This window comes from Pinus tabuliformis, chromosome X, assembly GCF_031772625.1.
Source record: "Pinus tabuliformis cultivar Carrire ecotype Pingquan chromosome X, CPIR1, whole genome shotgun sequence".
NCBI classification, from domain to species: Eukaryota; Viridiplantae; Streptophyta; class Pinopsida; order Pinales; family Pinaceae; genus Pinus; species Pinus tabuliformis.
In genome coordinates, this window is record NC_142308.1 from 1,558,940,568 (window position 1) to 1,558,962,682 (window position 22,115).

General features: G+C 36.7%; 1 protein-coding gene across 1 annotated transcript; it reads left to right on the forward strand.

The window, feature by feature from the left end:
* Positions 1 to 17,227: 17,227 nt before the first annotated feature.
* On the forward strand, positions 17,228 to 18,196 carry LOC149145987 (uncharacterized). Its single transcript, XM_089452619.1, has one exon. The coding sequence runs from the start codon at positions 17,243 to 17,245 to the stop codon at positions 18,194 to 18,196; it is 954 nt and encodes a 317-aa protein (XP_089308745.1). The 5' UTR covers positions 17,228 to 17,242.
* Positions 18,197 to 22,115: the final 3,919 nt, after the last annotated feature.

Below are 22,115 nucleotides of genomic sequence, written 5' to 3' on the forward strand. Positions count from 1 at the left end.
GTATGGTCTTCAAAGACAAAGAAACCAACATCAGGAAATTATGTAGCAAGGCAAGGAGCCTTACATTGGAAGCTATCTCAGTCAAAAGTCAAAAGAAAATTGACATCGCCGATCTCTGTGTTGAAGAAAGGAATTTCATAGGGTACTTGTTGGATAAAAGTAACAGTGGCCAAAGCGGGAGTGACATTAGCAGCCAACGCAACAACTCTAATCACAGTTGGAAAATAAGAATGAAAGATGAGGAGTTTTCCATCTGGTTCAGAAACTGTAACACTCACTACCTTTTCTTCGATGGGGCTTCCAAATCTAATACAGGAATGGCAGGGGCTGGTGGAATCATTTACAATGCCATTGGAGATATCAAAATGGCTTATGAATGGGGATTAGGCGCCCTCTCCAATAACAGGGCTGAAGCTCTCGCACTATACCAAGGGCTCATTCAGCTTCAAAAACTCAGCATAAGCACTGCAATGATCCTTGGAGACTCGGCCATCATCATTAGTCTGATGGTATATAATCGGAGCGCCTCCAATGTGCTCCTACAACAAACTATTAATCGATGTCAAGCACTGACCCAGAAAATGAAAGAAGTTTGTTTCTTCCATGTACTTCGCTCCCTCAACAAGGAGGCCGATACTCGTGCAAATAGAGCCTGCTCCAAATCCATAGGCAATCTCCGATGTAACTCCATCGAATCTCAAAATTACCTGCCATGATCAGAAGCAAATCAATCTTCAGACCGGCCGCAGAATTTTTTAATAACATTGGGTACCTCTTCACTGTCGCTCGCAACGTCTTCAAGCTGAATCTGATCCTTGTTGCAGTAGAAATCTTCATTGAATCTCATAATGATGATGACTCTGCCACCATATCTCTGAAATCAATCTGCAAATCCCACTTCTGTCCCATCCCCCAAGGTGTTCTGATTCTCTCATCCCTTACCCGTGATTTATCTCTCAATTTACCCGTGACTCCCTCTCTATTCTTCCTTATCCCCTTGTCGGAGCTTGCCTACATATTTGTGCTCTCCGTCGTTCAGAATCACAACTCTCCCTTCCCTTGGCTGCATTCGCTCCTTCCCTCGTTTGTTCCTGACCGATCCTATGTTGCTTTGAGCCTTCGATCTCCTTCCCTCAGGTTCATTTCTGTTAAACCTTCACCAAGCTTTTTCTTCCCAGGCTCTTTGGAACAACACTCTTGCAGCACTCTGCCTCTGCTGCACACTAATAAATTAATTTGGCCATACTTAATGGCAAGAAACGAGGACTACTTACACTGTGCCGATCTGCAAGCAGAACTGGAGCAAATTTGAGCTTACCAGAAGATCTTGGACACCAAAATCGACACCCATGCTCGGATCACTAAGGAGAAGCATGAGGCCGACCTCAATCTCTTTCTTCACAGAGTTTCATCCCTTCAGGAGCAGTTCAATGACCTTTTCAATAGATGTAGTCATGTCCAAGAGTACACTGACATCCTGAAGTACATCATGAAAAAAAGTAACGCTCCTAGCACCAGCTCATCAAATTTAAGGAATGCAGGTGTTGAAGGCAATCCTGAAGAATCTACGGCCCACCAAATCAGTCATATAAACATTGATTAAGCATGACTTGCAAATTCTGTCTCCTACTGCTTCAGTTTGTTAGAATCTATACTAGTTCAGGTTTTCCAAAAGTCAAGAATGACAAAAGCAAAGGGGAATTTTGTCCCTCCTGTAATATTTCCTTACTTTGCTTCTCGGGCATAACGCCTTGTAACAACAGAGCTTAGCCTCCCCAACCTTTTTTGAATACAAACAACAACCGATTATGTTAAAAAAAAAATATTCATGTTAGGGTTTAATAATAATAATTAATTAACAATAAAAATAACAATATTCACGTGATTTTTAATTATAATAATAATAATAATAATAAAATATGTTAATAATAATTATTATTTTTATTAATTAATATTTTAGTAACAATACTAACCATAATAAGTATAAAAATAATATTAATATTAATAAATATATTAATAATAATAATAATAAATATTTTTGGTCGACCCGTTTCGAACCAACAAGTGTGGTTCATCATCAGGACTAGATGAATACACTGGTCTTGATGATGAACCACAACACGTCGGCCAAAAGTAAAAATTCTCTTATGTGATTTCTACCGAAAGACTTTGTTTAATTCATTATGGATCACAGAAGCTTGAATACAGAAAATAATAAAAATGATTAATATATTAATAATGATATTAAATATTATTTTTAATTAATTAATTAATAATTAATGACCAATGTTTATCGGTCTATCTCAACCATATTTACTAATGTGGTTGTGCATGTGATTGATTCATATAGACCTATCCACATATACCTAATTTTATCATATTTATTAATATTGTTTTTGTACTATTTTATATATATATATAAGAAGCTCTCTAATTTATAAATGAAATAATTTTTTTGACAAGACATAATTTGAAGCAAGATTATGATTTTTTGTTATTTAAAATATATTTTGGGATGCATAGATGAATACAGGAACACTCAAATTTTAAGGGTTAAATAACATAAACTCAAGTTTTTAAAAATCTCTGCTAAATTTTAGTTTAAATTACCCATAAAAAATATTATGAAAAAAACCATTCATGTATATAAATATATAAATATATATATATAATGATAATTTTCATTAAACAAATTCTAACTTAAATCCAACCTAATCATTAGTAACTTGAAACTCAAATCCAAATCCAAACCCAAACCATATGACCTCAAACCCTAACCCTATGACTTACTGTGCACTTACGAGAGATAATTCCATTACGCATTATGTTCATCACCTTTAACGTCCAAAGGCGGAATGAAAAACATTTCAATTTGGAATTACAAGTGAATTTTTTAAATTTTTTTAAACAATTGTGTGGACATTTCATGGGGCTTTAACTTATATATTAGATTTTAGGAGAACAGGTTGGGCATTCATGGCCAGTTGACTAGTGTAGAACGGTAGGGTGCTTGAGAAGAGTTATGCAAGAGTAGGTTTGCACCATGTTGTGTGTTGGTGAATGTGGTAATGGCCGAGATTGCGAGATCCTAATGGAAAATGGTTGTTGCAGTGAATCTTAGCGAAAACAATCATGTTTGACTCATATGATTATTACCATTTCCTTATGTAACTATGAATGGTTATTTAATGGTGGTCTCAATTCTACGTGATATTTTTCTGAATAGGTGGATGAGTCATCTACCATAATTCTAATGGTAATGGTTAGTTTAGCAGTTGTCTTTAGTAAGACTTTTTGGAGGCTTTTCCAGTGGGTTTTTCTGGTCAAATTTCACTAAAATCCGGCAGCAATTTATTGAAATCGCAAGGTTGATAGGTAATCTCTGCACAATCAAAGCGTCCTGGGGGTTTTTCAGGGTGCTGAATCCAAATATGCAGTTAAAAAACCATTTTAATTGCAACAAATCAAGATTTAACCTCAATTTTTCCCGCCGGATTCCGTCATCGGAATCTCCAAAAAGTCACACTAAAGACAACTCTGTTAATTTAATCGGTGGCTTATTAATAAAAGATAAATAAAATATCATTGGAAAACTATATTATTGATAATAGATAGTATAATGGGTTTGGAGTATGTTTTAAAATTGTTTTTGTGGGTAAGAGCTCATCTTCCTAGGACGTAACGAAATAGGTTAACGTCTAAAGACCTAGAGGCATTTAGCAAGAGTGAAAGCCTACCCCCTTACGAACCACTAGTAGGCGGGTTATTCCATGCGGGGTGGTCTTCCTTGAATAACAATGATGAGTCAACCTGCGTCTGGCATGAGTGAAAGCCTTCCCCCTTAAGAACCACCAATGAGTTATTCCAAGTGGCATGGTTTTCCTTTGAATAAGAGTGACAAGTCAATCTACATTTGCGGATAGCAGCCAGTGATGGTTGTCCTCACTCTCGATGAGGACAACCGACAATGAATAGTATTGATGAAAACTATTCACTAATGCTCCAACTACTTTCACGTGTTTGATGAATAGTGTGTTGCGTCCTTATCTAGACAAGTTTGTGATAGCATTCATTAATGATATATTGATATATTCTAAGAATGGGGAAGAGCATGCAGAACACCTAGCAACAATGTTAAGATTGTTGAATGAGCATTAGTTGTATGCCAAGCTTAGCAAGTGTATTTTCTTTCAGACAAAAGTTCTTACTTGGACTGTGTTGTTTCTAAGGAAGGTATAACAGTGGACCCAGAAAATATTAGAGCTATTATGGAGTGGGAAACACCTAGGAATGTGGATGAGTTCAGAACATTTATGGGATTAACAGGTTACTACAGGAGATTCATCAGGAAATTCTCACGGATTTACTATCCTATTACATCATTGCAGCGAAAAGGAAAGAAGTTTGAATGGACAGAGGAATGTGCAGCTAGTCTTGAGCAGTTGAAGCAATTGCTTACAAACACTTTGGTTCTAAAGATTGCAGATCCATAAAAATAGTTCCTGATATATACAAATGCTTGCAAGATAGGACTTGGTGGAGTCCTGATGCAAGTGGTATGCTACAAGTCAAGGAAATTGAATGAGCATGAGCATAATATTGTGATTCATGATCTTGAATTGGTAGTGATCATTCATGCATTGAAGATGTGGAGGCACTATCTTCTTGGCAGGAAGTTGCTTTGATGAGTGATCATAGTGGGCTAAGATACTTATTCGACAAACCTAATCTAAATGCCAGACAAGCTATATGGTTGACCACGCTCATTGAGTTTGACTTCAAGATCTGGTACATTAAAGCTAAGGAGAACAGGCTTTTGATGTTTTGAGTCAGGTGGATCCAGTATGAAATATTATGAAACATGGTCCACAAGAAGTACTAAGGGTTGGAGCCTTCAGTGAGGGAGTCAAAGCTTCCTTTTAGCAGTAGTTGATAAATTTGTGCAAGGGGTAGGTACTCCCTTTTGGTAGCAGCCGGTAAATGAGATCAGGGGGTTGTAGCTCCCTTGTAGTGGGTGTTGAAGAATGAGAGAAGGTTGTAGCCTTCTGCAGGTTGGTGCCTGCATACTAGTAAGAGTCTGCACTAGTACAAGATTGTAAGAATTTTTCTAAATAATAAAAGAAGAAGACGGGGACAACGATGGTGGCTTTCTCCCACATTGGATTTCCAACTAAAATCCTGGTGTTCATGTCTGTTGATGATCTATCTACTCTTTATTGCTCATGGTTTTTTCTTAATGAATGAATAATGAAGTTATGATGCATTGGTTAAAGATGAACAACTAATGAAATAAATGATAAATTAGTTATCTAGATATATGCGGTTTGCGTTAATCACAGCCACGCACATACATTGGTTTCCTGAATGACAATAACGTACATAAATCATAATAAGAAATTGAAAAGTTGAAGTGAGTTTAAAATACTGATTCACCACTACCCCTCCCACCCTCAGTATGTTTCCCAACAAGTTGTGAGGAAATTTTACTACTAGTTGAACTTGAAAAAGGAAGTGGTTGAGTTTATGGCTATATGTTTGGATTGCCAACAGGTAAACGCATAATGCAAGCATCCATGTGGTTTATTGCAACTGATTCCAATTCCATAATGGAAATGGGAGGTCATTTCCATGGATTTCTTTACAGGTTTGTTGAGGACATCCAGATAACATGTTTCCATTATGGTTGTGGTTGACAGGTTGACAAAGATAACTCATTTCATTCTAGTGAAGTCTACTAATTCAGCTAGTGAGGTAGCTTAGATTTTCATCTGAGAGATAGTGAGATTGCATGGTGTCCTAAGAAGATCATATCAGACAAAGATGCCAAGTTCACTTCCAAGTTTTGGAAAGAATTGTTTGCAGGTTTGGGGACAAAGTTGGTTTTTACTACAAGTTATCATCCACATATAGATGGATAGGCAAAGAGGGTCAACAAGATTCTTGAGCACATGTTGAGGATGCAGGTCATGTGATGAGCCCCAAAAATGGATAACTTTATGGGCTCATTTTTCCTATTATTCTCGATTAATCCACCATTTTTCATAGTTTTATGCATGCTTTTGAATATATTTATGTTAATTGAATGAATGGGAATAGTCACTTGACCACAAAGTCTAATACATGCTTATTGCAGATTTTTGGACATTTTTTGGACCAAGGTCAGGCATTTATGAGCAAATTGGCAGCCAAATATGAAGGAACAAGGCTGAGGATTTATAGGAGGGGTGTCTCCTGCACTAAATGACCCCTTCCTCGAGTTCTCCACCATCAGCTCGGAGTTCAACAGCCCACCAAAGATGATTTCAAGGGGCAGCCGAGCAGGTTTAGTGAAGTGGTTGATTAACTGCAGTTTTGGGCAGCCAAGCTCCTAAAGTTAAGGAGGACTGTTGGGAGTCCTCGTGTTGCATAAGTAGGAAGGCTTCAAGCCTTGGTAGTTTAGCTATTGAACAGTTTGTTTTCACACTTTAGTGCAGCTCTGCATTTCAGCTCATTTTCGAGCTCTTGCTGTAAACAGTTTTGTGACATGACTATTATTTTGGATTAATAAAGATGAATCTCGCTTTGCACCAGCTCTGAGGTTTCTTAGGAGGCTGTAGCTCTTGGGGTTGGGCCCAACCCAAGTGCCAGTACCTCCTTTGTGTACTTTTATGTGTTTTTCTTGCATTCCTAGAATAATTTCTGTTATTTAGGTTAAGATCTTGCTTTGTTACTTAGGTGTTTTTGATGATTAAGATAGATTTTCATGCTTCAGGTTGATTTGACAGTTTGGTAACAGAAAAGATCCACAAAAAAGCCACCAAGCAGTCCTTGATCTCATTTCTCCCTCCTTGGGATAATGAATTGAGACCAAGGTACACTTGCTGCCACAAAAACACTGTTTTTGCCTTCCGATGCAATTGCTAGTGTTAGATTTTGAGTTGGCGAAGTTGATACCAGTTGTGTATTCATGTTTAGATCTATTCTTTCTTAGTTTCCATAGCTCTCTTGCATGATTTCCTGTCTATAAATTTTTGTTCATCACGTTTCTGGTTTTTAAGTCAGAATTAGGTCAAAATAGATAAATCTCTGTTTTTTTATTCTTTGCTTGGATCAGTTTTGGAAAGAAGTGTGCAGAATACCTGTATTACATTCCTACCTACCCTTCCTCCATCATACAACCTGTTCCAGCCCCTAATCCAAGATTCCTTCCCTTCATTCGCCACACTTTCCCAACTAACCCTAATTTCTATATTTTTGTGCAACATTGCTTTCTCCATCCTTGAACAAATCCAACCACCTTCATCACTCCTTAGCTTCATTTACCAGGTCCTAGACCCCTTAACATCCTTCCATCCTTCATTTCCACTTTCCCACCATTTTTCCTCCATCAACCCTCTAAAATCCTCTTTCAGTCGTTCCTATAGAACTTCCTGTAGAACCCCTGCAGACTTCCTGTAGAAGTTCACGTGAGCAGTTTTTTGAGATCTGATCACTGTGAAATTCTCTAGAAGGGTGCTAGGGACCCCTGAGGCCCTCTTCTCACCTTACCAATCTCCTGCAAGCGCCCACTCCATTTCCTTTCACCAATCAACCTCTGCACAGTCAAAAATAGTTAAAACACATGCATAATAATTCTGCATAAAATTGCTCAAAAATACAAAAAGATGATTTTTCCATATTTTCCTTCAGAAGTAGCTTAAACACATGCATTTTACCTTTTCAATAGTCAATGGCATCCATTTCAGTAGCTTACATTTATTTTCTTGCACAAGTAGGGTTAGTCGGTAAAACTAGGGTTTGCTAGGGTTTGCATTTCCTTTCAACTTTCATCTTCTTTCTGCAAGTAGACTAGCCTCTTTTGAGTTAGCTTTCATCCATCACAGTTAAAAGCTTCTTCTAAGAACTCATAGAAGTTGGCTTAAGCTCCTAGCGAACTTGTGCCAGTTGATCAAGTGACAGCCTGCAGTAAGAGCTAGTACTTGTGCATATAGCATCGTCGCTTCCAAGTTTGTTACGAACTACCAGGTTGATAAAAGTAAAGTAGGGAGTCCCAGGAGTTGCAGCACTATTGCTGCAATACTGGAGCTCACCATCATGCACCAACAATAGAAGTAGGAAGAGTATCTTCCACTGGTTCAGTTTACTTATAATAATGGGCATCAAGAGTATTTGATGATTTAATATGAGGTACTTTATGGGTAGAGTTGTAATACTCCCATCAACTAGAGTGATCTAGTGAACAGGGTATTGATTGGACCAGGCATGTTGGCTGATATGGAATAGGAAATGCAGGTTATCAAGAAAAATCTAAAGACAGTAAAGGCAGGAAAAAGAGTTATGTAGATCAGCACAGGGTATTTAAGGGGTTTCAGGTTGGGGAACGTGTACATGCTCATCAAGCCTAAGAGGAGCTCCTTGAGGATTGGGTCATGTGCCAAGTTGGCACCTCGGTATTGTGGGACTTTAATATCCTTGATAGGATTGGACCAGTGTCCTACCGACTTGCACTGCCTCCAATAGTAAAAGTCCATAATGTATTCCATGTTTCATTGCTTAAAAAGTATGTTCATGATGTTGATCGTGTGATTGATTGGTCTATATTGTAGGTGGAACCAGAGGGATAAATCCATCCAGAACCACAATGCATATTGCAACGAAAAAAACTCATGCTCAAAAATCAAGCAATCGAGCAGGTTAAAGTGCAGTGGAACCACTTTGGGCCCGATGAAGCTACATGGGAGATGATTGATTAGATGCAAGCTATGTATCTTTCTCTATTCACTAGTTGAGTAGTTGTATTTTGGTATATGTGTTTGATGTTGTGTTGGTTATATGTATATGCATATGTGTGTTGTAAATACCACATCAAGCTGTGTTATAAAGCTCCAATAAGTGGTATGGTGTTCATGTTATGATGGTCATGGTCTCGGTAGTATGATATGATGTAAATGTTGTATCAAGCTATGTTATAAAGCTCCATGGGAAGCATGTGTTTTGTTGGTTTATAAGTGTCATTGAACACTGAGGACAGTGTTCCCCCAAGGGGGAGGGGTTTGTAACAACCCCTGGTTGATTTTCTATGTAAATAAAAATAATACCAAGGTCATGGGACATGTATTCCAAGTTGAATGTTGGGAAAAACATAGTGATGGGTATCACTTGTAATTAATTAATGGCTATGGAAATCGACAAAGGAAAAGAGACATTATTGGCATTTTATTTATGAAAATAAAGGAAAATGGGAGAAAAGGAAGGTGAATAGACACAAATTTGCATGCGAGGGAAATTATAGGAAAAATAAAGGAAAATAAAGAAAATAGAGGTCTCAATGATAAAAAGGCTTATGAGGATCGGTTCACAACTTTTGATGCTTTAGCTTTTGTCAGTTCAGTTTTAGAGCTCTCTTCTATTCTTTCATTCTCTCATACACTTGTATACTTAAAGCATTCTTGGATCACTTTGGCATACATTGGATCTGGAGAAAGAAGGTAAAGGAAAACAGGAAAGAGTAAGGGAATAGGTGGATCAATGGCTACAACTATATTACTTTGCAGGTAACAGGTTGCATGTGTGATTTCCTTTCTAATATATGGATGCAAGGTAAACGTGTGTGATTTTTTGGTTATGTGTTGTCATTGGCATGGAGGATTGCCTGGATTAACAATGGTTTTAGCCTTGCCTTACCATTTCATGGTTAGCCATGGTGTTGTGGGTATTTCCAATTGATTGTTTTCTTATTAGTGCTCATATATCCTTATGGTTGTGAGTTAGAACAAACGCTCTGGAATCCATAGAACAACTTGGGTTGAGTTACTAGTCGTGGAGCCTAGGTTGGGACAGATTCTCTGGATCCTTGGTGGGTTGAGTTACTAGTCCCTAGAGCAAGGTTGGACAAACACTCTAGAACCCTAGAAGGTTGTGGGTTGAGTTACTAGTTCTTGGATCCCTGGACAACTTGGGTAGAGACTAATATGGTTGGTGTTAGTGATGTCCGACCATGGAGGTGGAATCATTGTGGTTGAAGGTTGAGGTGGCTTGGCCTATGGAAACCCTAGTTTGGTTTTGTCTTGGTTTATTCAATGAGATACCATATTCATGCTTGAAATATGGCATGAGGGTGATTAGTTGAAAGGGAGATTTGGTTCAGCCCAATCTATGGTCAGGTGGTACATGGAAGTCCCTGAATTGGTTGGTATTTTCCTATCTTAATATGAGACATTACTTATTGTTATCTATGAACATTTTCAATATTATATTGGTGATATTATGACTAAGTTGCCATGGTTTCTATGCTGGTTATTTCCTGGTTATATGTTGGTTATATGATGTGTACCATCTATGGATCTTATCATGAATTGTTTAGTTATTGATTGATTGATGAATGTATGGACTAATAAGTGTTGTTGTAGCTATGTGGAGAGGGCAGAGAGCCTTCTTGGTGATTCTTAGATGAATCTTAGACTATTATTATCAAATATGCATTAATGACCTATAGCTTACATGTTTTCCATGTGTTTGACGAAATGTCTAGTGTGTTCTATGCAGTCTAGGTCAATTTCTTGGTTCAAGTTTGAAAGTTTAGCCTCGTCCTCATGTCAATAATGATTCTAGAAAATCTTGGACAGTTCTAGGCAGTGGTCTGGAGGCTAGCCTGGAATCGTGGCTCAGATTTCGAGACTGCACCCTCTGAACTGGAAGTTTTGGGCTATAACCACATGGAAGTTGTTGAAAATTGCATCAAGAAATTCTCAATTTGATTTTTCCTTGATTAAATTGAGAAAATTTGAATTTCAACATCAGCAGACAACTTGGATGTAGTTAACTTGTGTGACATGGCTTGTGTCACCTAGTTTATGCAGTAAATTTGAGTTGGAGGAGTTAGAGTTCAATTAAGCATGTTTGATTAATAATTTGTAGCAATCAAATTTAGTTATCTCAAGATGTTTTCATTTAAACTAGTTCCAATTGTTGGAGGAACTAGTGGAAGGTCAGTTGTGTAGTGGGACTTCAGTCAAACTCAGTGATCATCTAGTTAACTAATCAATCAACCTAAAATAGCTAGTGCATGCAGAGAATTCGAGTTACCCAGTTGAGTTGGAGATTCCAAGGTAGTGTAACATCAATTGTAAACTATTCTGGAGTGTACAGGTGTTGCATACAACATGGTGATCAACCTAATAAATTGTGCAATCCATTTTGGAGAAATTCCTAAATAATAGGGGCCTAATTTCTCAAGGAACTGCGCAAGGAAATAGGGGCTCAAGAAATAGCTGAAATTGACTAAGTCTGGGCCAGAGCTTCTCAGTGAGCATAGAGATATGTTATGCACTTGCAGGTTGTGCTCAGTTGAGCAAAGAAATTGTAATACATCTCTATTCATTAGATTAATGCAAGCATGCATTGGGGTTTTTAGCAGTTTTCTTTCCTCGAGAAAAATACTATTTGCATGTGTGTGATTTCTTATTTCATGTATGATATTTTTGTTCTAAATTGTGAATTAATGTCTGCAGAGCAGTAGAGTAGATTTGTGTTTTGTGATTTTGATTAAAACTTCATAAGAAGTTGCAAATCTACATCGTAATTTCTACATAAGTAGTGTCATGCATGCGGTTGGAGCACTATAACCACACTCTTATAGGCTTATGCATGCGGTTGGGGGTTAAGTGGTGAGAAAAATAGCTTCAACTTAGGGTTTGGTCACCTGGGGTGGTTCTTTGGCACCTGAGTGTCCTGTAAGCCTTGAGGGATGTTTGTGAGAAGTAAATTGTCAACCCCACTTTCATAATTGAAGCTTGGAGACCGGGTCATGTCATAGTAACTCTTCGTCTCATGTTTACCCTAGAAGGCTTGTGAAATTGAGTAAATGTGGAATGGGGTGGTTACAACACATTACCTTAATTTCCCTGATTTCATGAACAATATTTTCTATATCTTATTCGGAATAATCAATTTCATGCTTAATTCTTTATCTCTTTTTTTCTTGTTTTGAGAGACATATTGATAGCTCTAAAATATTTGATAACAACTTGGAACAAACCTGAAAAATAACTATAATTTACTGTGTGTGTGTGTGTGCATAGAATGTGTGTGTGCGTACATATATACATAAAATGTGCATGTGTATGAAATTGACCGCCCTCTCAACCTAAAAGCTGGAGTGAGGTTGTCGATACTAGGTTGGCCTACAATTATACTCAGTTGAGAGTGCTTAAGTTTAAAGTGATTACAACAATATTCTTCAAGACATCAAAGATCAACATGTTGCAAATGAGGATTTGAACCTAGGTAGGTAGGATAACAATCCTTTCGCTCAACTATTCGAGATAACCCCAATTAATTAAAAACAATTGGACATTGGGGACCATCCGGGGAAATAAACCGGCCTCCCTCTTAGCCCGAAGGCAAGATAGAGGTTGTTTTGACCTAACTAGCCCATAATATAGAACCGTTTAAGAGCATAACATAGTTACTCTATTCCAGAGATACAACCTATCAAATTACGAGACTTTGACCCTAGTAGGTGGGAAGGATCACAATGATTCCATCCAACTACTCACCCATATTATTATTTCTTTGACACCTTTTTTAGTTATAATGACATACATATAAATACATGCAAGGATTCTAAGTCACATCCTTGGAAAATAACATGACTTACCATTATTATGCAATAATTAATACATTATATAATGATTTTCATATGCCTACTATTACATCATAGTTATTATGTTATGATAATAATGCAATATACCTTAGGTATATTTAGGTTAATTATACAAAAAAGTGGGTAATATACTTAGGTATATTACAAATGATTCACCGTGGTATCAATATTACCTATAATTATGCAAGCATTTCCAACTCAAACATATCATCTTTTTGGAATTGCACACTTCTCTTATAGGAGGACATTCAGGGTTCTTGAAAACTTACCATAAGATCAAGGGATATTTTTTGGGAAGGTCCTAACGTTGATATTCAAAAGTTTGTGGTCGAATGTTTAGTTCACCAAAAAACCAAGGGAGAGACAATCAAGACCCTAGGACTCCTACAACCATTATCCATACCAAGTCAACATTGAGAAGAGATTTTAGTGGTTTGAATCACAACATATGCCCATTTTTTCTCTTTATCATCCTTTTAATGCAAGTATAATAGCCATAACTTTCATGCAAATAGTTCAGATCAAACTACATTGGAATCCTCAAGATCATTGTAAAATCTAAAGATCCATTTTTCACTAGAATTTTTGGACTAAAATATTTTCTTGTTTGGGTACTCATTTGTTTCATAGTTCCTCTTACCATAATCAATCTAAGGGGTGGGATAATATTGTGAGTAAATGTCTATAAGGGTATCTTCATTGCTTTGCATCTCATAATCAAACATAATGGGTCATGTGGTTTCCCTTAGAGAAATGGTAGTTCAACACATCCTTCTATACTTCATAAACAATGCCACCATTTATGGAACTTTATAGATATCATCCTCCTTCTATCACATTACCCTTAAGAGGGAACGAGAAGGTTTAGGAAATGGAGGACCACATAGAGCACCAAAAACAGGTTCTCGAACTATTGAAGGACAAATTGGTTATAACACAAGTAGATCAACAACATAGTGAAAGGAAATTTGAAGTGGGGTTTTGGGTATGTTTGAAGATACAACCATAGAAAAAAATATTCCTCAAGCAACAAAAGAAGGACAATAAATTCACACCTACGTACTATGGTCACTATAAGATGTTGCAGAGGATTGAAAGTATGACTTACAAATTGGAGTTACTTTAATCTTCACATGTACATCTAGTCGTCCATGTTTCTTTCTTAAAGAAGGTAATCGGTGACAAGATCCCAAATCAAACTATTTTACCAGAGATTAATGAAGAAGTGAGATTCATACTAGAAGCAAAAACAATCCTTCAAACAAGGATTAATAAATTATGAAATCAAATAATTATTGAGTACCTCATCAAGTGGTAGAACCTACCAGTGGAAGAGGTGACATGAGAAGATGAGTTCTTCATGCCAAAAAATCCACACCTAATCAAATGTTGAGGAAAACACTTATTTGAAGAGGAGGGGAATTTTAAGCCTTAGACAAAGCCCCATGTTAAGTGTAAATCCCCGTGTAATTCCTTGAGCATTGAGTGATTATATCTCTATTGTTATATTAATATTTTCATCTAGACCCTTTAACTGTAATTGTACCCTTTGTCTCCTATATACACTAAGGATATATAATTTTATAATCATCTCATCTTGTACGTTTGTCTATTGTAAAAGGAGGTTCCCCCCCAAAAAGGTTTACGTTTCATTCTTATGTCTATTTTTGGGGGCACAAATTCATTTCTCTCTCTATTTCTTTCTATTTTGGTGTTTGTTGTCTAAGAAACAACTAGTTCACAAAGGAGGCGACAACCAATATGTTGATGACACATCGTACTACATATTAAGCAGTAATGATTCCTCATAATCCTCCAATTCCAAAAATTCATACAAGGTTTCTCTACCCACAATAAGCACCCACTTTTTATTGCCCAATAATCTCTAGAAGACTTAGAGGAACAAACTATTATTCTAAAGTACACTTCCAAAATGTAACCAAACATAAGTAAAGGAGCTCTAGAAGGTGGACCGAAGATGAATTAAAAAGGTTTAGTCATTGGATTACCTAGCAAATTGTTTTCAAATTATCCCAAAAAACCACCACCAAGTTATGGGATATATTCTATTGCTTGGGCCATTCTATAGATTCTTTAGATATGAGAACAGGTGAGGCAACCTTCTATTTAAATTTCAACTTAAATGGATAATTGTTCACATAACTTGAAGTTTGTGATGTTACCTTGGATATAATGGTGCTTGACAATATCCATCCTCTTAGATTAAATTCAATTTTCCACTTGGGAAACATGCAAATCCTTGTATAATTCATAAAAGATGATTAGGATATTGGAGAATTGGAAATCTCCCCCATTTCCTTCAATATTCTACAAACCAATTGTGACACTACATTGGTTAAGAAATTTTCCTTTTGATTCCTTTGTCTAAAAAATGGAAGAATTGTGTGGATATAAACTAGCTTGCCTTTGGTTGGATTTGTCTAACAATCCTTACTAAGTTGCTAGAAAGTGAAGTGTAGCAATGCAATATTCTGAAAATTATTGATGAATCCCAAATTGCCAATTAACTCTTTAATATGCCTTGGATCCAAACTCTTGAATCCTTAGTATATTGGAAATGCCTTAAATTAATTATTATGGCATGTGTAAAGCATTATTCATAGCTTACTTCTTAATTTCCATCGAGATCAAAAGAAACCCCCTCTACAAATATCACCTAACACCCCTATTATAATCATAATTAAAGATATTTGTAACCAAATATCACTTTGATATAAAAATAATATAACATTACATGTCTTTGTACGTTTTATTTCATTTCCACTTCCCTCGACTAAAAAAGACAAAGAAAAATATGTATTAAATAAGATTTTAATATCTTTTTTCTCTCCTATATATAGACTTTCTAAATATATTTAAATGAATTTAGAGGATTAGCTTTTGGTTGAACCTTATTATACTTGCTTATGACAATGCATATAATGCTCAATAGTCATTGACCACTTATTAGTTCTCATTGGAATTTCCCCTTATTTAGGATTTAACCAAAGTTTTAAGCCAACACTATATTTTAAATTATTTAAAATTCCCTTTTCTCATGTTTGATTGGATAAAAAACCGATCTCTTGTTGCCGAAACTTTTTCTATGTTTACAACTTAGTTAAACTTTTTTGATCTCTTATTCCTGAAACTTTTTCCATGTTTATAATTGAGCCAAAGTTTTTTGATCTCTTATTTCCGAGACTTTTCCATGTTTACAATTTAGAAAAGTTTTTTGATCTCTTATTGCTGAAACTTTTTCCATGTTCACAATTCAGCCTCAGTTTTTTTTATCTCTTATTGTTGAAACTTTTTCCATGTTTACAATTTAGCCCAAAAAAAAAAAAAAAAAATGTTTTATTGCCATATTCCATGTGTTTGTAGGAATGTCGACATGTGACTGTGGGTGTGTTTCCCTGTAGTTGTTCGCATGTTGTCCATTCGCCGTAATGCTAGTATCATATTATAGGTAATATACAGTGATGCATACTTGAAACCAATAATACATTTTGATGCTTGAAATGAATAAGATATGCAATCAATCTTGATTTGATCAGTTTTACCTTCGTCTTTTGTAAAGTGAGTTCAATCTACTTCATATGAGTATAACGACATAATTGCACTAGTCCCTAGTAGAGTTTAATCCACAAACCATGTTGCATATATTACCTGTTCTCTCGCCTTGTGCTATCTCTCTGCTTTTCTAACCAATCTTCTATCATCTTGTGCCATTTATTTGTTTATCTAATTGATATTCTATTTCTTCTTACAAAATCAGTCTTTTATTTCTTCCTGCAAGATTGGGAAGAGGGAAGTTAAAAAAACTAGGACAAAGAATGCACATATAGATTTGTTAGACTTATTGCTTCCAGTTGAAGTGAGATGGTGATGCCCGAATGGTGCTCAATGAAAATACCTCAAGCTTAATTACGCCGTAAGGCGTTTCCCTCTGAAATGGACTCTCCCAAATGCCTTTCTGTCCTAATCGTAGTCGTTAGATCTTTTGTTAGACGATTGAACAAAAATCAGCCGTCTAATTTAATAAAAAAATGTTCTAAAACATTAAAAAAACCTTTAAAAGCGTTATTAGGCGAATGAACAATGCTCTCCGCTTGACATCTGTGCGCTTTTTACAGAGGAGTTCCATAGAGTCCGTTTGAATTCTTAGCGGAGTTTATGGCAATGAACTCCAGCGCCAGCAAAGCCTTTTCGTGGCCTCAAGGATGGCGTTAAAGTCCCTTTTTTTGGCGAAATCAGGTGGGTATTTTTGAAGGAGGCAGTGAAAGTATGGCTGCGAAATCAAAAGAATTTGGCACTGTTAATATTGGGTATTGCTGTGGCAATACCTGGAGCTATTCTTTTTTTGGTTCTGGTTGGCTTTCTTAACAGGGCCGTGCCTAAAAAGAGTGAGAGGGATGCTTGGTTTGACGTCAATAATCAAATTCTAAATGCGCTTTTTACCATGATGTGCCTTTATCTACACCCACAGCGTTGTTATCATCTTTCACTTCTCATTAGATGGAAACCAGAGGATATTGTCAATCTTAGAAAGTTCTACTGTAAAAATGAGACTTACAAACCTCATGAGTGGGCACACTGATGGTAGTTGTGCTACTTCTACAAATAAATTGTTTTGCGCAGTATGCGCTCTGTGGTCTGAATTGGGGCTATAAGAGATCACAGCGTCCGGCTATTGGAGTGGGTTTGTGCGTTTCTGTTGCAATAGGCGCCCCTGTTGCAGCTGGTCTTTATCTTATCATGAGTCCTCTTGGGAAAGATTACGAAGCCGAAGGTGATTTCGAGACTACGGTTATAAGTATCACTAATGCAGATGCAGATGCAGATGTTATTAGGATAGATGATAACTCTGTGAAAAACAAATCTACATACGCGCGGCTTGAGAAGAAATACTCTCTTCTTAAAAGAGGTAGTAAAAGAATGGAACCTAAACCGGGTTGGCAGGGAGGTCTATTTGACTGCTGGAGTGATCCTTCTGTTGCATTTTTTTCAACATTTTGTGGGTTCTGCATTTTTGGGTGGAATATGGATAGACTGGGGTTTGGGAACATGTATGTGCACATAGTGACCTTCATTTTGTTGTGCATGGCCCCTTATTGGATCTTCACCTTGGCTGTTGTCAATATTGATAATGAGAATATTCGGGAAGGTCTTGGTATCACTGGGATCATTCTTTGCGTGTTTGGGCTTCTGTACAGTGGGTTTTGGAGGATTCAGATGCGGAAGAGATTTGGCTTACCTGGAAATGGCTGTTGTTGTGGGCAGCCTAATGTGACAGATCTAATGCAGTGGCTTTTCTACGGTGTTTGTTCTCTCTGTCAGGAGGTTCGCACTGGAAATTTCTATGAGGTCTGTGAGGATAAACTCTATTCTAAAAAATATCTTGGCCAAGATTCACAAGACCTGAGAGATGCTTCACTGAGTTTGGCTCCGTTGGGTCATGAACCAGGATCACCAGCTTTGAATTCACCCTCTTGGGTCAAATCAGAAATGTCACCAAATTTGAATTCTCAACTTCAGTGTGGCCAGTTTTGAGTCCAATGCATTATTCCTTTGAAAACTCTCTTCCTCCACAGGGTATGCCCCTTGTGCGGGAAGGGTCGACATTTCCTTTGTCTAACTTTCTTTTAGCGGAAACTCATATTACGCTTTCTCGAGATTCAGAATCAGCGGATGCACATAACGTGGTAGCTCAAACAGAAAATCTAAAGAGGGACGACTATTCAATGAATGCACCCATTCCCCAGAGACTGGAAAAATAAGAATAGGGCATTAACGCAATCATACTCCTATGGTTGATGGCTGGAAGGTTAAATTGAATTACCCTGGAAACTTGTCCAGTATTAAGATGCATCTAGACATTGACTTGTTCTGTAGCTTTCTGCAGTGCCCATTGTTACAGTTTACACTTCAGGTTTAGTTGATTCTTTTCTTTATTCAATACAGTGGTTAGATAGAAACGTTCATTGGCATTGCTCTTTAGTCCATGAAACCTTACCTTACGTAGAAGGGGTTGATTGGTGCAGGAACAACATTTCGAGCTTTACAGATCATCCATCCGTCTTTTATGTTGCTCCACGAACTGTGAAAGTAAGAAATGTGAGATAAGAGCAGTCAACAGTTCCTCACTGATGTATATTTGTCTGCAAATACGCAGAATATGAGATTCTGATTTTTAACTGTGTTGATGCAATTTAATTTTGCTTTCTCATCTAAATTATCTAACTGAATCCTGTGTAGTGAGTTAGTAATATATTTTGGGACAAATTGCATTACCTGTACTGAACCACATCCTAACATGGAATATTGCCCGTGTATGGTTTGCATTTATGTTCTGTACATTCAAATTTACATGATTTATGGTTCTATGGACAAAGTTGGATAGTTCTTTCTAATTCTTGATCACTATGTGGATCCAATACATTGAACTTGGAGCATTGCTCACAAATTAAGAGGATTTTAAAAGAAAAATTATGCCTTCATCTGATCTACAACCTGTGAGGGAAATTTTACTTCTATCTAGCTCAGGCAGCCTCTCCATAAAACACTACCTTTTGGTAGCAAAAGTGGAAAAAGGCAAACTTCTAGAGCTAGAGGCGAATGAAGAGGAGCAGGGCAAACTTTCCAGAGCTGGGAGGGAATGAAGGGGAGCAGTGGGAGTCTAACACAGGTCGACTAAAAGTGAGTCATGTTCGACTCAAGGAGACGAGGATGAGCTAGTCTGGTGATTCTCTACCCCCAAACTCGGTTTCAATGCAATGCAATGTTTGTTAACAGATCGGCCTGATGGAATCTAATGGAAGTGGAAACCACTTTGGAAAATCAAGTCCCCACTAAAAGCATGAAGCAAGGATCTTCATGTGGCTGGCCATATAGAACAAGGCCCTACTCTGTGTAAGTACTACGTGGTATAGAAGAGGATTGGACATGGGCCAAGTCGATGTACTTTATACAAGTTGGATGAGGAAGCTATAGGAGATCATCTTGCCCATATTCTTCCCCATTGTGGGCTAGAATGGATAGCCTGATATGGGTAGGAGGTGCTGGGAAAGGTGAAACTAAAGTAGTAAGTTTTACACAGTGGCAGTAGAAGCCAAATTTAAAAGAGTTCAAAGCTTTACTCTTGATAGTTGGGAATTTGGTTTGCAAGGAACGTTGACGCTTTTGAAGGGAGATTCATCCCACCTTTCCAGTGTGCATCCCAGCACAGATTTATATTTGCTAGTTATATAACTCTTCCCAAAGCAATGCCTGAGAGGCAGCCTTTTCACGATTTTGACAGAGCAAGCCAAGGATCTCCTCCCAAATATAAATATAAAGCAAGTGGCATAAATTTTTTTTAAGACACCCACTTTTTCAAGGTCAAGGCCAGATTGGTAGAGGAATTTGATAGTTATGCTGAGCTCCTTGCTTTGAAATTGCTTATTAATATACTTTGTAAAAAGGGGTTCAAGCTTCAGATTTTTGGTGGTAATAAATTCGATGAAGGGTGAATTTACGGTGGGGAAATGGTATTAATTCTGATTTTTGATGAGTTAAAAGGTCGATTTCTGACTCCATTTCTTTTTTCATCATGCCTACAGAGAACTCAACTCTGAAATTGATCTCTGGTGACTCAATTGGTGGTAATAATTTGGATGAAGGATGAATTTAGAATGGGGATCTGGTCTGAATTCAATCTCTGGTGACTCAATTGATGGTAATAATTTGGATGAAGGGTGAATTTAGAATGGGGATCTGGTCTTAATCCTGATCTTTGATAAGTTAAAAGGTCAATTTCTGTTTTTAACTCCATTTCCTTTTTAACAAATCAAGGATCTCCTCCCAAATATAAATATAAAGCAAGTGGCACAATTTTTTTTAGGACACCCACTTTTTCAGGGTCAAGGCCAGATTGGGAGAGGAATTTGACAGTTATGCTGAGCTCCTTGCTTTGAAATTGCTTATTAATATACTTTGTAAAAAGAGGTTCAAACTTCAGATTTTTGGTGGTAATAAATTCGATGAAGGGTGAATTTATGGTGGGGAAATGGTCTTAATTCTGATTTTTGATGAGTTAAAAGGTCGATTTCTGACTCCATTTCTTTTTTCATCATGCCTACAGAGAACTCAACTCTGAAATTGATCTCTGGTGACTCAATTGGTGGTAATAATTTGGATGAAGGATGAATTTAGAATGGGGATCTGGTCTGAATTCAATCTTTGGTGACTCAATTGATGGTAATAATTTGGATGAAGGGTGAATTTAGAATGGGGATCTGGTCTTAATCCTGACCTTTGATAAGTTAAAAGGTCAATTTCTGTTTTTAACTCCATTTCCTTTTTAACAAATCATGTTTACGGAAAACTCCACTCTGAAAATGATGTCTTTCTAAAGCAGGACTATAGATTTTCGTAGCTGGTCTATTTTAGAAGTTAAGGATGGGCAAGCTATTTCAAAATGAATTCTTTCAGTCTTGTGACTCACAGTAGCTAGAAGTCGCTTCCAAATTGGTCCTGATCCTCTGTTATATATACTCGTCGGCAAAAGCTTCTGATATTATTTAATGGCTCATATTTGACAACTTAATTCCCTTTGTTACAAGATGAATGCCATATGTTGGGAGAGTTGTGATTTCTCTTTTCCAAAAGTTATCCTTTTCTTTGGATGTTATATCATGGGGATATTAATGTGATTTTGATGATATTTTTGAACCTGTTTTCACAATTTGTGATTTTTATGAGCAATATTAGGATCACACTATAGGCTCTCTTTGGACAGATCTTGAGCCTACTCGGGCATAAAATTCTAGCAGGGAATACTCTTGAAATGCTTTGTGCATATGCAGAAAGTAAAGCTAAGCTATTTTAACATTTGACCATTTATTCATGGAACAAATTTACTAATTAATAGTTGGTCCTTATTAAGGAACTTCAATGAGGATGACACGCCTTCCATCTCTCACTACACTGTTAATGCCCACTTTGGCCTAAGAGATTATATTTCACTACATTTCTAGCTTCATAGGGCAAGGAAAAAATTACATCTCTTCCTTCCTTAAGAGCTTAAACCACCTGCCTGGTTGCATGAAATTGCTCACGCGACCGATGATCTCCATAATCATTTGACAATCTTATTGTCCAAAATCAATTCTTTGTTGAAGGCATAAGATAAGATTCATACATTTTCTTGATTTTCCAAATATTTTAAAAATGATCAAAAGATATATATTTTTTAATTTTTATTTCTTAAATATTTAAAAAAAAATCAAAAAGTCAAATTTTGATTTTCTAAATATTTAAAAAATATCAAAAGTCGAATTTTGATGTAAAGAAATCTTTTCCTTTACAATGAATTTAATGCACAGACATGCACATACAAATATGATGTCTTTACAAATGAATCTCATCTCTTTTATTATAAATAGGATTTTTTATTATAAATAGGATATGTCTATATAAATGAATCTTATCT

Bases quoted from the DNA above. Each gene is read 5' to 3' on its own strand.
- LOC149145987 (XM_089452619.1), top strand. From the start codon at position 17,243: ATGGTAGTTGTGCTACTTCTACAAATAAATTGTTTTGCGCAGTATGCG.